The sequence below is a fragment of the Microcaecilia unicolor genome, chromosome 10 (genome assembly GCF_901765095.1).
Source record: "Microcaecilia unicolor chromosome 10, aMicUni1.1, whole genome shotgun sequence".
Taxonomy (NCBI): domain Eukaryota; kingdom Metazoa; phylum Chordata; class Amphibia; order Gymnophiona; family Siphonopidae; genus Microcaecilia; species Microcaecilia unicolor.
The window spans coordinates 165,861,694-165,878,340 of NC_044040.1; the positions used below are offsets into that span (position 1 = coordinate 165,861,694).

General features: G+C 44.0%; 1 protein-coding gene across 1 annotated transcript in view; it reads left to right on the plus strand.

Moving 5' to 3' along the window:
- LOC115478347 (diacylglycerol O-acyltransferase 2-like) overlaps positions 1-15,729 on the plus strand; it is a 94,656-nt gene extending 78,927 nt beyond the window's left edge. Inside the window, exons 7-9 of the mRNA XM_030215652.1 lie at positions 6,119-6,293; positions 12,894-13,096; positions 15,489-15,729. Of these exons, the coding sequence (XP_030071512.1) occupies positions 6,119-6,293; positions 12,894-13,096; positions 15,489-15,643 (533 nt within the window). The 3' untranslated portion in view covers positions 15,644-15,729. The remainder of the gene's footprint in view (positions 1-6,118; positions 6,294-12,893; positions 13,097-15,488) is intronic.
- The last annotated feature ends 918 nt before the right edge of the window (positions 15,730-16,647 follow it).

Genomic DNA, 16,647 nt, shown 5'->3' on the forward strand with positions numbered 1-16,647 from the left:
GACGCGCGTGCGTGGCACCCCCCCTGCAGCGTGCACCCGGGGTGGACCGCACCCACCGCCCCCCCTAAGAACGCCACTGGTTCAGGGTTCAGTGTGGTTTACATCATAAGTGGAATAAAGGTTGGATACAATATTATAGGTAGAAACTTGGTTGAATACAATCTTATTGGTTGAATTCAGACGTATAATAATACAAGAGAGTGCGAGAATAGTAAAGGTATTTTGTGTGATAGTCATGTAGACAGACAGGGGACATAAGGAAGTGGTGGTTGTTGTGTAGCAGTCTTTGGAAAGAGGAAAGCTTTTAACCTCTTCAGAAAGCTGAGGTTCTAATTGTAAGTGGAAGTGAGTTCCACAGACAGAATCCAGATACAGGGAAGAGTGAGTTGAAGATCTTCTGTGTGCTAAGTGTGACTCCCATGTCAGCAATTGCACACACAATCTCCAGTATAGAATACAAGCAGAAGTCCGCATTTATATGTCTAAATTTAGGTATGAGCACTTACGCCAGCTCAATGGCTGTTGTAAATGTTTGTGCCTAACTGTAGGCAATTAGGTGCTTAAATTCTAGTATTCTATAAGATGTGTGCATAAGTGCTAGGCATGCCCCTGACCCGCTCATGCCTATCCCATGCCCCCTCCTGCAGTTGCATGCTATTGATTTTGCACACACAATTTGCACAACCCTGACAAAGGGTTGTAATGTGTGTAACTGCTAATTAGCACCAATTATAGTAGTAGTAGTAGTAGTACTTGGTTATTAATGACAATTAGTATCTAATTATTAAATAAGTTATGCACATAGCTGACACTACTCTATAACTTGCAACTTTGCACTCTCATAAGTTGTGTTTACTCATCCAGTGGAGGAATAGCCTAATGGTTAGTGCAGTGGGCTTTGATCCTGGCAACCTGGGTTCAATTCCCACTGCAGCTCCTTGTGACCTTGCCCCAGGTACAAAAACAAAACAAAACAAAACAAAAAAACTTAGATTGTGAGCCCTCTAGGGACAGAGAAAGTACATGCATATAATATGTACAGTGCTGTGTACATCTAGTAGCACTATAGACATGATTAATAGTAGTAGTAGTCCAGCAGAGGCAGCTAATCTACCCTGTCATACCTCCAAATGTATGACAGATTAACTTTAGGAGTTATCAGATTACAATTAATTAGCACTTCTATTTAACAAAACAGTCTTGTACAGGAGAAAGATATCTTGCATTTTTATTTATTATTGTGCTGTTTTATTATCACTGTATATTGATATATATCTTAGTGGAACAGGTAGATGTGAATCACTTGTTTACTATTTCCCCAAATACAAGGACTAAGGGCATGCAGTGAAGCTAAGTAGCACAATTAAAACAAATTGGAGAAAATATTTCTTCACTTGGGACTAGATTCTGTATATCACGCCTAAAAAATCTGCGCTGAAATGAAATATGCCTAGGCATATTCTATAAAGTATGCCTAAATTTAGGCATAGTTTATAGAATAAGCCTAACTTTCCACACAGTTTATAGAAAACACCGAGCACCCATCCGCACAACTAAATTTAGTCATGGACCCAAAATTACATGCAGACAGGGTGTATTCTATAACCACGCACACAGATTTTAGAAACGCCCATGACTTGCTCATACCATGCCCATAGCCACATCCTCTTTTCAACTATGCAATTTAGAATTTACACATAGCGTGTTATAGAATGCCACAGTCATGCCTTCTTGATGCAGAACTGTGACTCGTGCTGTACAGGGATCCTTTCCAGGCTGCAGCCGGTGGCTGGAGACAGGAATCACTGCATCGACTTGTCAACTCACGCTGCTTCAGATCCTCTTCTGGGTGATGAAGTGGCGCTCGAAGGAGGGAGACAATGACGGCAGGCAGCATAGGAAATGAGAGAAGGCAGGTGATGTCACTTAGGCAGGGCACTGATGTCAGACACCCGTGTCTTTTTCTCTGGACTTGTCTTTCCCTCTGGGTTTTGGCTATAAGTCTCTGCCCATGTGCTGGTGTTTTACCTGCCTTGACCCAGACCGGACCTCTGCTTGCTTGCCACCTGCCTTGACCTGGATCGGATCTGACCTCTGCTTGCTTGCTATCTGCCTTGACCCAGATTAGACCTGACTTCTGCTTGCTCGCCACCTGCCTTGACCGGATCTGACCTCTGCTTGCTTATCGCCTGCCTTGTGCAGAACCGTACCTGACCTGTTGGATTGCTGCTGCCTTTGGAGATCCGCCTTCCCACCTGACCCGCCCTCTCGACTGCCTCGGCAAGTCCTGCCAGTCACCCGAACCCAAGGGCTCAATCTGCGGGAAATTGTGACTGGTATAGGTGAAGCTCCTAGTAGGCTGGATGACCGCCACTTCCATGGTGGGGCGGCACAGGGGCTCACACCGCATCTGAAGGAAATCAGACAGTCCTGACAGAGCTGAAGCCATGAGCTCGTTGGACAAGCCTTCCCTTCTGGGTCTCGCTCAGGCGCTGCAGCAGCAACAAAATCAGCTGCTACATCTCTCTGGGGTACTGCAGGATGTTTTTTCACAATTATCTGCACTACAGTCCGTGCCCAGATTAACTCCAGCACCAGCAGTGGCATCCGGGCCTGTTATCTCGGCACTTTGAGTACCAGACCCGCCTCGCTTTGATGGTACTCTCCAAGCCTGCCGAGGCTTTCTTAATCAATGCCTCATGCATTTTGAACTGCAACCGACCCACTTTCCATTGGATAACATCAAGGTCACCTATATCATCCGTTTGCTCTCAGGGCAGGCCCTGGCATGGGCATCACGGTTCTTTCTGATATTTCTGCCTTCTTCCGACGCTTTCGACTAGTCTTCAATGAGCTTGGATGACCATCCTCAGTGGCTAGTGAACTTCTTCGGCTACAGCAAGAATCTCTTTCTGTGGGGGCCTATGCAGTTCGCTTTTAGACCCTGGCCTCGGAGCTACGCTGGAACTAGGAGGCTCTGGTGGCTATGTTTTGGCAAGGCTTAGAGGACGAGCTCACAGGTCATGAGATCCCGAACATCCTCGACAAAATGATCACCCTCTGCATCTGGATTGACATCCGTTTTCAAGAACGAGCACCTCGCCTGGCCCCCTGGTTTCAGCGACCCCTGGCTCCTGTAGGGGCGTCTGCAGCGATGAGCGAACATACTGAAGAACCTATGCTCCCGGGGAGATATCGACTCTCCGAGAAGGAGAAGGCACAATAATCTTTGCATGTATTGCGGTTAGGACAGTTGTTGTAGTTGGTGATTCGATTATTAGGCATGTAGATAGCTGGGTGGCTGGTGGACGTAAGGATCGCTTGGTGACTTGCCTGCCTGGTGTGAAGGTGGCGGACCTCACGCATCACCTAGATAGGATTTTAGATAGTGCTGGGGAGGACCCAGCTGCCTTGGTATGTGTAGGTACAAATGACAGAGAAAAATGTGGGAGGGAGGTTCTGAAAGCCAAATTACAAAGAAGTACATTTAAAATGAATTGGACAAATATTTCTTCACTAAACGTGTAATCATTGCCAAAGAATGTGGTAAAAGCAGTTAGATAATCACCATAAAATGTATTGTACTGTTTTGGGATCTTGCCAGGTACTTGTGACCTGGATTGGCCACTGTTGGAAACAAGATACTGGGCTTCATGGACCTTCAGTCTGTCCCAGTATGGCAACACTTGTGCACTTATGTACCCATTCCTGAGGAACCCTGGCAAGAGGTATCCATGGACTTCATCAAGGATCTTCCCATATCCAATGGATGCACTGTGATTTGGGTTGTTGTAGATCGCTGTACCAAGATGGCTTACTTTGTACTCCTGCCTATTTTCCCCTTGGCAGTTGCCTTGGCTCAGGAATTCTTTCAGCACATCTTTCGACTTCATAGTCTTCCGTCCCGGGTCATCAGTGATCGTGAACCTCAATTCACAAGTCTGGCAGTGATTGTGTGCCTCTCTAGGAATCTGACTGCAACTCTTCTTCACTTACCATCCACAAACCAATGGACAAACAGAATGTGTTAAATCAATCCCTCAAGGCTTTTCCGAATGTATGTAAATTCTCTACAAGACAACTGAGCGGCACTACTACCATGGGCCGAGTTCGTATATAATAACACCACTCATGATTCTTCAAAGATGTTACTTTTCTATGTGGCCATCACATATGCACTCCATTGCCTATTCCGATGGCCACTGGTACACTAGCCACTCACCTAGATATCCAGGACATTCAAGCACTCTGGATGCAAGTCCGCCAACAACTTCTGGAAGCTACAAACATATACAAGCACCAGGCTGACTGTATCAGGAGTATTAACCCAGTTTTCCACTTGGGTCAGAAGGTTTGGCTCAGCACAAGACATTTATGACTCCAATTACCTTCTCAGAAATTCACACCCATATTTATTGGACCCTTCTGAATTCAGGAGACACTCAGAATCACTATATACTGTCTCCACCTGCCCTCTGCGATGCACATACATAATGCCTTTCATGTATCCCTCCTCAAACCATACATGAAGACCAAATGGCACCCAGAACCCTCAGACACGGATGTTCCGACGCTCGACACTGATCCAGAATATGAAGTGGAAGAAATCCTAGATTCCAAGTACTATGCAGGGTTTTTACTATCTGCTCTCATAGAAGTGCTTTGGCTCAGAAGACAATTCCTGGGAGCTGGCCAAACATATCCACGCCTTGGCATTGCTTTGCGACTTCCACTTCCTGTATCTCTCCAAGCCCGGACCTAGGAGAAGACGGGCTGTTGTGTGTGTGTGTGTGTGTGTGGGGGGGGGGGGGGTAGTGTCCTAATTATGCATTCTTACCGCAATATGGCAACTTGCACTGCACAGGGGTCCTTCTTGGGCAGTGAGGCAGCATCCAGTGACTGGAGATAGGAACCACCGTATTGACCCGGCAACTTGTGCCGCTTCAGATCTTCTTCCGAGTGACAATGTGGCACTCAGAGGGAGAAAGTGACAGCAGGCAGCGCAGGAGACAACAGAAGGTGGGCTGATGCGCCTAGGTGGGGTGCTGTCAGAAGCCCGCGCCTTTTTCTATGGATTCGTCCTTCCCTCTGGGCTTTGGCTAGAAGACTCTACCCATGTGCTGGTTGTCTACTTTTGTTCCCCTGCTGTGTTTCGCTTGCCTTGACCCAGACTGGACCTGACCTCTGCTTGCTCGCCACCTGCCTTGACCCGGACTGGACCTGACTTGCTGGATTGCCACTACCTTGGAGAATCCACCTTCCCGCCTGACCCACCCTCTCGCCTGCCTCAGTAAGTCCTTCTGGTCACCCAAACCCAAGGGCTCAACCCACGGGGAACCATGGCTGGTATAGGTGAAGCTCCTAGTAGGCTGGACAACCACTGCTCCCATGGTGGGGTGACACAAGGGCTCAAACCACATCTGAAGGAAACCTGACAGTCCTGACAATAGAATACGCTTAGATAGTTCTGCATGTAAATTCTAATTAATGCCAATTAGTGTCAGTAATTGTTTAAGTGACAATTATCAGTGCTGACTGGCTTGTTAACTAATTAAGTTGCGCACACAAATCCAGAATATGACAGGATTTGTACACGCAACTTAAATCGCCTATATAGAATCCCAGGGTTAATGTGTAATTAAACTCTGGAATTTGTTGCCACAGAATGTGGTAAAAGCAGTGAGCTTAGCAGTTTTTTAAAAAGATTTTGACAAGTTCCTAAAAAAAAAAATAAAAGTCCACATACCATTATTTTGATGGACTTGAAAAAAAAAAATCAATTGTTTATTCCTGGGATAAGCAGTATAAAATCTGTTTTACTCTTTTGTGATCCTGCTAGGCACTTGTGACCTGGATTGGCCACTGTTGGAAACAGGATACTGGACTTGATGGACCTTCGGTCTGTCCCAGTGTGCAATGCTGATGTACTTATGTGTGGCTTTATAGTAGAAGGGTGGAATTTCAAATAAAGGAAAATAAACAAATCACTAGATAACTGTTAAATTGGTCCAGTAGAAGGTGTTGCCATGATGGAAACAATGAAAGGGTTTGTTGTCTGAACTGTGGCATTTAAGGAGTGGCTTTCCTGATGGTAATGATTCTCTTTATTTCACTCTAGGAATGTGTTCTGTGAACAAAGCTTCAATCAACTACCTCCTGTCCAGAAATGGCACAGGGAATGCTGTGGTGATTGTGGTGGGAGGTGCTGCTGAAGCTTTAAACTGCAACAGCAAACAACATATCCTAACACTGAAGAACAGAAAAGGGTTTATTAAAATGGCTCTCACACATGGGTACGTCCAAGGGATAGCTTTATAGCCTTATGAGACAATGGCTTTGGGAATGCATTACTTTCAGAATTAGGGTGGGTGTCTTAGCTATTCCTTAGGTTTGAATAGTTTATATTTATATTTATTGCATTTGTATCCCACATTTTCCCACCTCTTTGCAGGCTCAATGTGGCTTACAATACATCATGGATAGTGGAAATGAGGAGAGGTTAAACATTTGGAGTTACAGAAGGGTTTGGGTTGAATGGTAATGGAATACATAAAAGTAAGAAACATAAGGCATTAATTTACATTCATGGTGTAAGTGGAGTTAAACTGAGCTACAGTTTTGGCATGTTAATTTTTACATTTAAAGTGGTTCATTTGGTTTAGTAAAAGTTAAAACTGAACACATTTTTTGAACAGCAGTTCAACTAAGGCCAGGAACAAGTGCATCATGTGGAGCCTCAGGAGGGTTGGCATATCTGAGAGGAAGCCAGCCAGAGAGCTTGAGTTTATTTATTTATTTAATTTTATGACATTTGTATCCCACGTTATCCCGAACAAGCTCAGGTTCAATGTGGCTTACATTCAAGAAAAACATAAAAAATATGATACAGTCAGATAATTAATTATAACATTTTAACATATTAGGAATAATTGTGTGTTTTTCAAGAAGCTAGGCTAAGATATTGGTTATGTTGAAACATATAAGAGAGACATCAAAAAGGACAGAGAGAAATGTAACATGTAGCAGATCCTGAAAAACTCCCACAAAATTTCAACATATGACAATAAAAATAGAAATTGAGGGCACAATGGCATCATTGTGGAGTGGAAGAGTAGCCTAGTGGTTAGTGCAGTGGACTTTGATCCTGGGGAACTGGGTTCAATTCTCATTACAGCTCTGTGTGGCTCTGGGCAAGTCACTTACTCCTCCCTTCCCTCAGGTACAAGTATAAGTACCTGTATATAATACGTAAACCACTTTGAATGTAGTTGCAAAAAACACAGAAAGGCAGTATATGAAGTCCCATTCCCTTTCCCATCAGACATAAAAGAAAGCTATAAGACCTACTATACATTAGTTTATTGTCTTTTGATAAGATATGTACTTAATAGAAAAGCCTTTAGTAATTTACAGAATCTCAGATAATCTTCTAAGTACCTTAATTGCTTGGGTAGAGAATTCCAAAGTTTGGTACACTGATATGTGAAGCCTGCGACAAGGATTGATTTGTAAGAAAGACCTTTGCAGTTTGGATAATGGAGGGTGAGGTATTCTTTAGATATTTTTACTGTATTATGTGAACGTAAATCAGTTGTTGCATTTAGGAGGGTGATAAACCATATATGATTTGGTAAACACTCACGCATATTTTAAAGGTGATCCTGGCAATTATGGGAAGCCAGTGAAATTTTAATGAAAGGAGAAGTCTACTCAAAGTGAGAACCACTGCACACAAGGCAGGGAAGCGGTATTTTGTGCTGTTTGTAATTTTTTAAAGAGTGAGATTTTAATACTGACATATATTGACATTACAATAATCAAATTTGGATAGTACCAGAGATTGGGTGATAGTACGAAGTGTGGAGATTTTGGAAAAAGGACATAACCTTTTAAAATTCCAGAGTGTATGGAAGATGCTTGAGAGCACCTTTGAGACCTGAGCTTAAAATGATAAATGCTTGTCGATGGTGATGCCCAGGATTTTCATAGATTGTCATATGGGGCTTGATTCTATATATGGCGCCTGAAAAATCTATGCAGTAAAAAAATAATGCCTAGGTGTCTCTAAAGTACACCTAAATTTTATAGAATGGGCTTAAATTTCCGTGCGGTATACAGAATATGCTGAGCACCTCTCCATACGACCAAATCTGGTCACATCCATTTAAGAGAGGGTAAAACAGCATACAAAATAATACAGAAACAGAAAAAGAGCAACACTGGGCTTTCAGGATCGAGATAACTAATGTCCTCCTTTATTGAATGATGACCCGACACAGGCCGTGTTTCGGCGCATAGGCGCCTGCCTCAGGGGTCAGAAAATCCTGTTTGTGACTTTCTCAGAGATGTGTGAATTGCGTATATTGTAGATTCTCCTTGACAACCAGTTGTGTGGACATACCGTGGTCATCTAAGAAATTTTATTTAAGAAATATCGCTACATGCACCAGTGATTTAGTAGTTTATTGTGTAATGTGTCCCTGTAAGCTTTACTACATTGGACATACAAAGCGTCAACTGAAACATAGACTAGCAGAACACACAAGTAAGATTAGGCATCAAAGGAAAGAAGCTCCTTTGGTGTCACATTGGGTGATGAAAAATCATGTACTGGATGATCTGAGAGTTGTAGTCTTGTTTCAGCTCATGAGTTCCAGGGGCAGGGATATCACTGAGGCACTGAAGGTAATTGAGGAATGCTATATCTTTTCTTGGGATACGGTGGCCCTGAATGGACTAAACATGGAAGTTGAGTGGATCTAGGATGGGTCCCTTTAAGAGAAGGGTGTGGGTACACTCTGACTAACAATATTTAATCAGGGTAGTAGATTGTGAGTGCTTGAAGCCTGATGATCAGTAGTCCGTGACTGAGACTGGACGTTAGTCCAGCTGGTGAGTAGCTAGAAATGGTATTTAAATAGTGAATGATTAAAATTGATTAATGTGGATAATCCATAAAAAAGAGGGAAAAAAGGAGATGATGATGTTAAGTTACATGTTGGTTATTGTGATTTATAGGAAAATAGTTCCCCCTGAGGAAGAGGATATCGAAATGCGGCCAGCATTGAGGAACATGGAAGAGAGCGAGTGGTGATTTGTGAATGTCGAACTATTTTGAAAATAAAGCTCTTCTGAAGTCGCTTGGGGCTTTTGCAATGGATGAGCTGTAACATCGAGGGCATTCAGACCCATTGTCATAAAGGAACAAGTAGCAGTAAAGGTTTGAGAACCATGAGTGCAGTGAATGCTGCTTTAAAGTGTTGTTGAAGTTCATGTGGGATATCAATAAAGAAGCAAGGAATTCCTGGGAATGGCAAGTTGGTTCAAAAAAAAGATTTTGATGGTATACAGAATCAAGCATGGATGATACAGGCTTGAGGATTATAAGAACATTCTTGAAGAATAAACTTTTGCAGATCTGCAATTTGGACTAGATGGTCGGGTAATACACATAAACTATCAGTACGGGATAAGAATGAGGGGAAAATTCTGAAAAGAGATAAGTGACGGGCTGGGTATATAGCATGTATAAAAAGGGATTAGTTAAAATTTAATGCCAAGAACTGCAGAGTGATGCACTTGGGGTGCAGAAACCCAAAAGATATACACTAGATAGGTGGGGAGAGACTGGTAAGCTTGAATCAGGAGAGAGACCTTGGGGTGATTGTGTCTGAGGGTCTGAAGGTGAACAATGTGACGAATGCTAGGCTGCATAGAGTGGGGTATAACCAGCAGAAGAAAGGAGGATAAAGGTGAGCCGGTTGATATTGTGTATCTGGATTTTCAAAAGGCGCTTGACAAAGTACCCCATGAAAGACTCCAGAAGAAATTGGAGAATCATGGGATAGCAGGTAGTGTCCTATTGTGGATTAAAAACTGGTTAAAGGATAGAAAACAGAGAGTAGGGTTAAATGGTCAGTATTCTCAATGGAGAAGGGTAGATAATGGGGTTCCCCAGGGGTCTGTGCTGGGACCGCTGCTTTTTAACATATTTATAAATGATCTAGACATGGGAGTAACTAGTGAGGTAATTAAATTTGCTGATGACACAAAGTTATTCAAAGTCGTTAAATCGCGGGAGGATTTTATGAGACAGGGAGACTGGGCGTCTAAATGGCAGATGACGTTTAATGTGAGCAAGTGCAAATTCATGCATGTGGGAAAGAGAAACCCAAATTATAGCTACGTCATGCAAGGTTCCACGTTAGGAGTCACGGACCAAGAAAGGGATCTAGGTGTCGTCGTTGATGATATGTTGAAACCTGCTGCTCAGTGTGCTGCTGCGGCTAAGAAAGCAAATAGAACGTTAGGTATTATTAGGAAAGGAATGGAAAACAAAAATGAGGATGTTATAATGCCTTTGTATCGCTCCATGGTGCGATCGCACCTCGAATATTGTGTTCAGTTCTGGTCGCCGCATCTCAAAAAAGATATAGTGGAATTAGAAAAGGTGCAGAGAAGGGCAACGAAAATGATAAAGGGGATGGGAGGACTTCCCTATGAGGAAAGGCTAAAGCGGCTAGGGCTCTTCAGTTGGAGAAAAGGCGGCTGAGGGGAGATATGATAGAGGTCTATAAAATATTAAACAGGTAGTAGATGTGAAGCGTCTGTTTACGCTTTCCAAAAATACTAGGACTAGGGGGCATGCGATGAAGCTACAATGTAGTAAATTTAATACAAATCGGAGAAATTTTTGTTCACTCAATGTGTAATTAAACTCTGGATTTCGTTGCCAGAGAATGTGGTAAAGGCGGTTAGCTTAGCGGGGTTTTAAAAATATTTGGATGGCTTCCTAAAGGAAAATACCATACATCATTATTACATTGACTTGGGGAAAATCCACTTCTTATTTTTGGGATAAGCAGCATAAAATGTATTGAACTTTTAGGGATCTTGCTAGGTATTTGTAACCTGGATTGGCCACTGTTGGAAACAGGATGCTGGGTTTGATGGACCTTTGGTCTGTCTCAGTGTGGCAATACTTATGTACTTATGTGTTGATGCCCCTCTACAAGTTGTTAGTGAGGCCCCACTTGGAGTATTGTGTTCAGTTTGGAGCTCATTTCTTGCTAAGGATGTAAAAAGAAGCGGTGCAAAGAAAGCTACAAAAATGGTATGGAATTTGTATTGCAAGATGTACGAAGAGAGACTTACTGACTTGAACACACAGGTGTCGACTCCATGGGTGCTCGAGCACCCCCAATATTTCACCCACCGGAAGTTTATTCACCCACCGGAAGTTCGTTCCCTCCCTCCCTCCTCCCTTCGAGTTCCAGGCCCCCTCCCTCCGAACTTTAAAAGTCATCTATTTTACCTCGTCAGGTTTAGGGCGAAGCAGTGGTAAAAAGCATGCAGGCTCGGCTCGGTGCTTAGTTTAGCTTTCACTTCTCTCTCTCTCAGCTCTGGTCCCGCTCTCATTTCCTGTTTCCGCATGGGCGGGGCCAGAGCTGAGAGAGAAAAGTGAAAACTGAACTAAGCACCGAGCCGAGCCTGCATGCTTTTTACCGCTGCTGCCGCCCTAACCCCGACGAGGCAAGATAGATGACTTTTAAAATTTGGAGGGAGGGGGCCTGGAACTCGAAGGGAGGGAGGAAGGGAGGGAGGACAGGGGACAGGGAGGGAGGGGGGATGAGGAGGAGGGGGTCAAAGGGGAGGGGAACAGGGGGGAGAGGGAGGAATGCACCACCTGTAAAAAACAAATTCAGCACCCCCAATCATTTTGAAAAGTTGGCTCCTATGCCTGAACATGTATACTCTGGAGGAAAGGAGAAACAGGGGTGATATGATACAGACATATTAATCTGCAAACAAACCTTTTCCGGAGACAGGAAGGCTGTAGAACTAGAGGACATGAATTGAGGTTGAAGGGGGGCAGACTCAGAATAATGTCAAGAAGTATTTGGAGAAAGTGGTAGATACTTGGAATGCTCTCTCGCGGGTGGTGGTGATGAAAACGGTAACAGAAATCAAAAATGCATGGGATAAACAGAAAGGAATCCAGTTTAGAAGGAATGGATCCACAGAAGCTTAGTGGAGATTGGGTGGCAAAACTGGTAATTGGGAAGCAAAGCCAGTGCTGGACAGACTTCTACAGTCCGTGCCCTGAAAATGGCAAGGATAAGTCAAGAACAGGTATACTTATAAAGGATCAAATACAATGAAATTATCTTGTTGGGTAGACAGGGTGAACCATACAGGTCATCTACTATGTTACTATGTTACTATAAGGCAATATTCAGCCCTTGTCTGCATAAGCCAAACTGCTTAAAGATAAAACTGCTATTTATTGAATTTTGGATATGATGGTTCCAGCCTGATATAAGGGTAAAGAATTCCACAACTTTGGTCCAATGTAACTAAAGGCAGTTTCATGGGAGATGTCTAAACACAGGCACGATGGGTGGGGAAAAGAGGAAATTCCTGTTAAAAAAACTGCAGTGCACAAGAAATGATGGACACCAGGTGGGAGTAGGGCTGAGAGGGAAGGAGAGAAATGCTGTACAGTAATGGTGGGGGAGGGGGAGTTCAGAGGTAGGGAAGGAGATAGATGCTGAATTCCAGGAGGAGGGGGACATGGTATGGTAGGTAAAAGAAGGGAAGATGTTGGGTCTAGGGTGGGTTTGGGGTAGAGCAGAGGTGGGGGTTGGGGTGGAGCTTGGACCCCCCCGCCCCCCCCCCCCCAAAAAAAAGGTGTTTCGCTGCTTCTGCTTTCTTTCATATATTTTTCTACTTAGATATACAAAATGTCAGTTTGGTTTCCCGCATAAACAATTCTTAGAAATACCCTGCATTTTAACAAAAGGAATGTTTTTTTCTTCATTGAAGAACTTCTTTTCATATGTTGCTGGGGGTCTGTGTCTTTTCTTTTCTTAAGTGTGTGTGAATTTTTCTAGGACTGCCCTTGTGCCAGTTTTTTCCTTTGGGGAGAATGAGATATTTAACCAGTGCCAATTTGCGGATGGGAGTTGGAAAAGAAACCTTCAGAAGGTCTTTCAGGAATGGATTGGGTTTGCTCCATGTGTCTTCATAGGACGGGGGATTTTTTCAAGCACCTCAACAGGCTTTTTGCCCTTCCAGAAGCCCATCAATACTGTGGGTTCGTATTTAATCAAATTAGGCATCTTTTCATTGCATTTATTAGTTCTGTATTCCTTCATATCCTAATAATGTTCTCAATAGTTTACAATGTCAACATACCTTATTACTACATTTAGGGGTTCTTTTACCACCCGGTAGTGTATAAAATATGTGGGCACTTTGAAAGTCTGTCTTAATGTATGAGGGTACAACACAAAACTATTTGGGCAGTTTGCATTTGAAAATTTATGTAGAGGTATGATAGAGGTGCAGAGTTCCTCTATTTACTTGTACCTGCCTATTTTTGCATGTTAACTTACACAGGATGAAAAAAGAAACCTACACGTACATATTGGAAAATCCAAAATATGCACATCATTTTCTCGCTCAGCTCTTGAACCAAACAATGCTTCTCAGATACCCATGTTTTCAGCAGCTACATTTAGGGGCATAGTCAGCCCTCGCGATGGCAGGGGGCCAGAGCTCAAGGTGGGGGGAGCACATGTTGGTCTGCCGTTCCTTGCTGCCCCCTCCTGCCGCTTCTCACCTACTACCGCCCCAAATACCTTGGCTGGTGGGGGTCCCCAACCCCCGCCAGCTGAAGCCTTTATCCAGTGCCGGTCTCTGGCGCCACCGTGTTGCCTGCTCTGCTCTCTCTTTACCTCACGTCCTGCACGCTCTTTTAGTGAAATTGGGCATGCTCAGCTTCACTAAAAGGAGCGTGCCAGACGTGAGAAGCAGGGGCATAGCCAGACTTCGGCGGAAGGGGGTCCAGAGTCCGAGGTGAGGGGGCACATTTTAGCCCCCCCCCCCCGGCGCCGCTGACCCCCTCCTGCTGCCTCCAACCCTCCCCAGCCACCGCCAGGTACCTTTGCTGGTGGGGGTCCCCAACCCCCACCAGCCAAAGTCCCCTTCAGCGCCTGTCTCCGAGTCTGGCGCGCTGCTCGCTGATCTGGATTCTGTTTCTGTGAGTCCTGACGTCCTGCACGTTCCTACGTGCAGGACATCAGGACTCACAGAAACAGAATCCAGATCAGCAATGCGCCGGAGACCGGCGCTGAAGAGGATTTCGGCTGGCGAGGGTTGTTACACCCGCCAGCAAAGGTACCTGATGGTGGTGGGAGGGGGGGGGGTCGGCGGGGGAGGGGGTGAAAGCAGGGGGGCCAGGGCTAAATCTGCAAGGGCCCATGCCCCCGTGACCCCACTTAGCTACGCCACTGAGGGGAAAAAAGAGCAGGGCAGGGAATATGGTGGCAGCGCCGGACGAAGGCTTCAGCTTGCGGGGGTTGGGGACTCCTACCAGCAAAACCAGGGGCCCAGAGGACATTTTGGGGGGGGGGGGCCCAGGTCCCCATGGCCCCACGTTGTTACACCACTGGCTATATTTGTGTCCAGTAGGACAGAGTTTCACTCTATTGGAGCTCGCTGGCTAACTCTTTAGTTACAGGATGTATAGTTTTGAAAACTGTCTTCAAAACATAAAGACTGTACTACAAGAAAGATACTATATACAAGTTAAGATTGAAAGTGGATCCTAAGTGTTACTACCCTGTTTCCCCGAAAGTAAGACATCCCCCGAAAATAAGACCTAGTAGAGGTTTTCCTGGATTGGTAGATATAAGGCCTCCCCCAAAAGTAAGACCTAGCAAATTTTAGTTTGAAAGCAGGGCCGCCGAGAGCCGGACAAGGCCGCCCCCCCCACCCGAGGTCGCCGGGCCCCCCCTCCACCCACCCTCCGTCGCTCCCGGAACTAACCTTAAACGCCTCCTTTCACCTTCGCAGCAAGCAGCAGCAGGGCAGACCTCTCCTTCTTTCCGAGCCCCGCCCTCGCGGACGTTACGTCAGGCGAGGGCGGGACACGGAAGGAAGGAGTGGCCTGCCCTGCTGCTGCGAAGGTGAAAGGAGGCGTTTAAGGTTAGTTCCAGGAGCGACGAAGGGCGGGCAGGCCAACCCCGATGTTTCCCCGAAAAAGAAGACAGCCCCTGAAAATAAGACCTAGCGCATTTTGGGGGGCAAAAATTAATATAAGACAGTGTCTTATTTTCGGGGAAACATGGTATTTACGCTTAATTGTGGGGCCTTGGTTTGGAAAGGTGATGAGCACTGCAGTCTGCAGTAAAGGATGCCTCCCATTCAGTGCCTGAGTTAAAATGATCTTATTGATTTGAAATGCTGAGACAATGCATCTGTGATAGTTTTACAGCAAAGAAGAGGGGATATCTTTTGATAGCTGAATCCATTTTTTTTGTTGTTGTTCCCCCATATTGTCAACAGCAAGATCCTTGTTCCCAGGCTCCAGCAGTTCCAACTAACCTAAAACAGAGCTATTTGATATTGTTGTAAATGAATTAATTAACTTGATATTTCTCATGTTATGCTACTAAAGGGTGTTGTGTTTTGCTCTTTTACAGTTGGCAAACCGATTCATGTTCCTAAGACTGTGAAACCTTCTGACCAACAGATAGAAAAGTATCACAGAATCTATATCAGATCGCTGATGGAGCTCTTTGACACACACAAAGTAAAATTTGGCTTACCAGAAACAGATACACTAACTATTATATAACAAGCTACCATGCTGAATGCGAATTTGTGCAATGAACTTTCTATTACTCCTCAAACTAGTGTTACCAAAACAACTATGGTGTACGTTACGAGACAGAACACCCTTTTTGTTTGCATTTAGAAAATGTTCAGATATATAAAATAAAGCAGTTATTCTCTGTTATATGACTAATATATTAAAATTTAACTATGTTTATGCCATGTGTAATAAAATTATTTAGATATCATCTATAATTTTCCAGTGTTTTAATGCAGTACTGATACCCACATCAATGACCTGTCCCTAGTGATGGCACAAAATGAAAATAAGCTATTCATGTATATTTCTATGTTCTCACATACTCTGCCATCTACCCTATTCTTTCCAGCCTAGAATGAATTCTCTTTCAATAGCTGATATGGAATATTTAATATTCACCAGTCAGCCTACAACCATTCATCTCTGGTCCCATTCTGGCGGCAAAATGGTAGGTCAAACTGTTAGCCCCCCCCCCCCCCCCATCCCCGATATTCAGCCCATGGTGGTCTATATTGTTTTAAATACAGGCTGTTGTGGGCCTTTAGTTTCTTGTTTATTAGGGTCTTGATATAGTAACTAATGAGTAGATGCAGAAAACGGTTTACATACAGTACTAAAATGAAAAAGGAAATAAAATCAAAATCATTAGGACAAGGAAAAGAAAGTGAAAGGCAAAAAGCAAGACTAGGACAGTCAGGCAATGGAACCTGATCCACTTGGCAGCAGCAGTTCATGAAACCAATCCCAGAACAGAAGACCCAAATATTTTTTGAAATAGGTAGTTTTTATAAGCAGACCTGGGTAAAGTGGTAGAGTAACTGTGTTAGTCCACTTTTAAAGATAAATAGAAAGAAAACAAAAAGAAAAGAGAATAGAATACCTTTTTTATTGGACTAACAATACATTTTTTTTGATGAAGGGCTACCTTAGAAAACTCATTAAAAAATGCATTGTTAGTCCAATAAAAAAGGTATCATCTTCTTTTC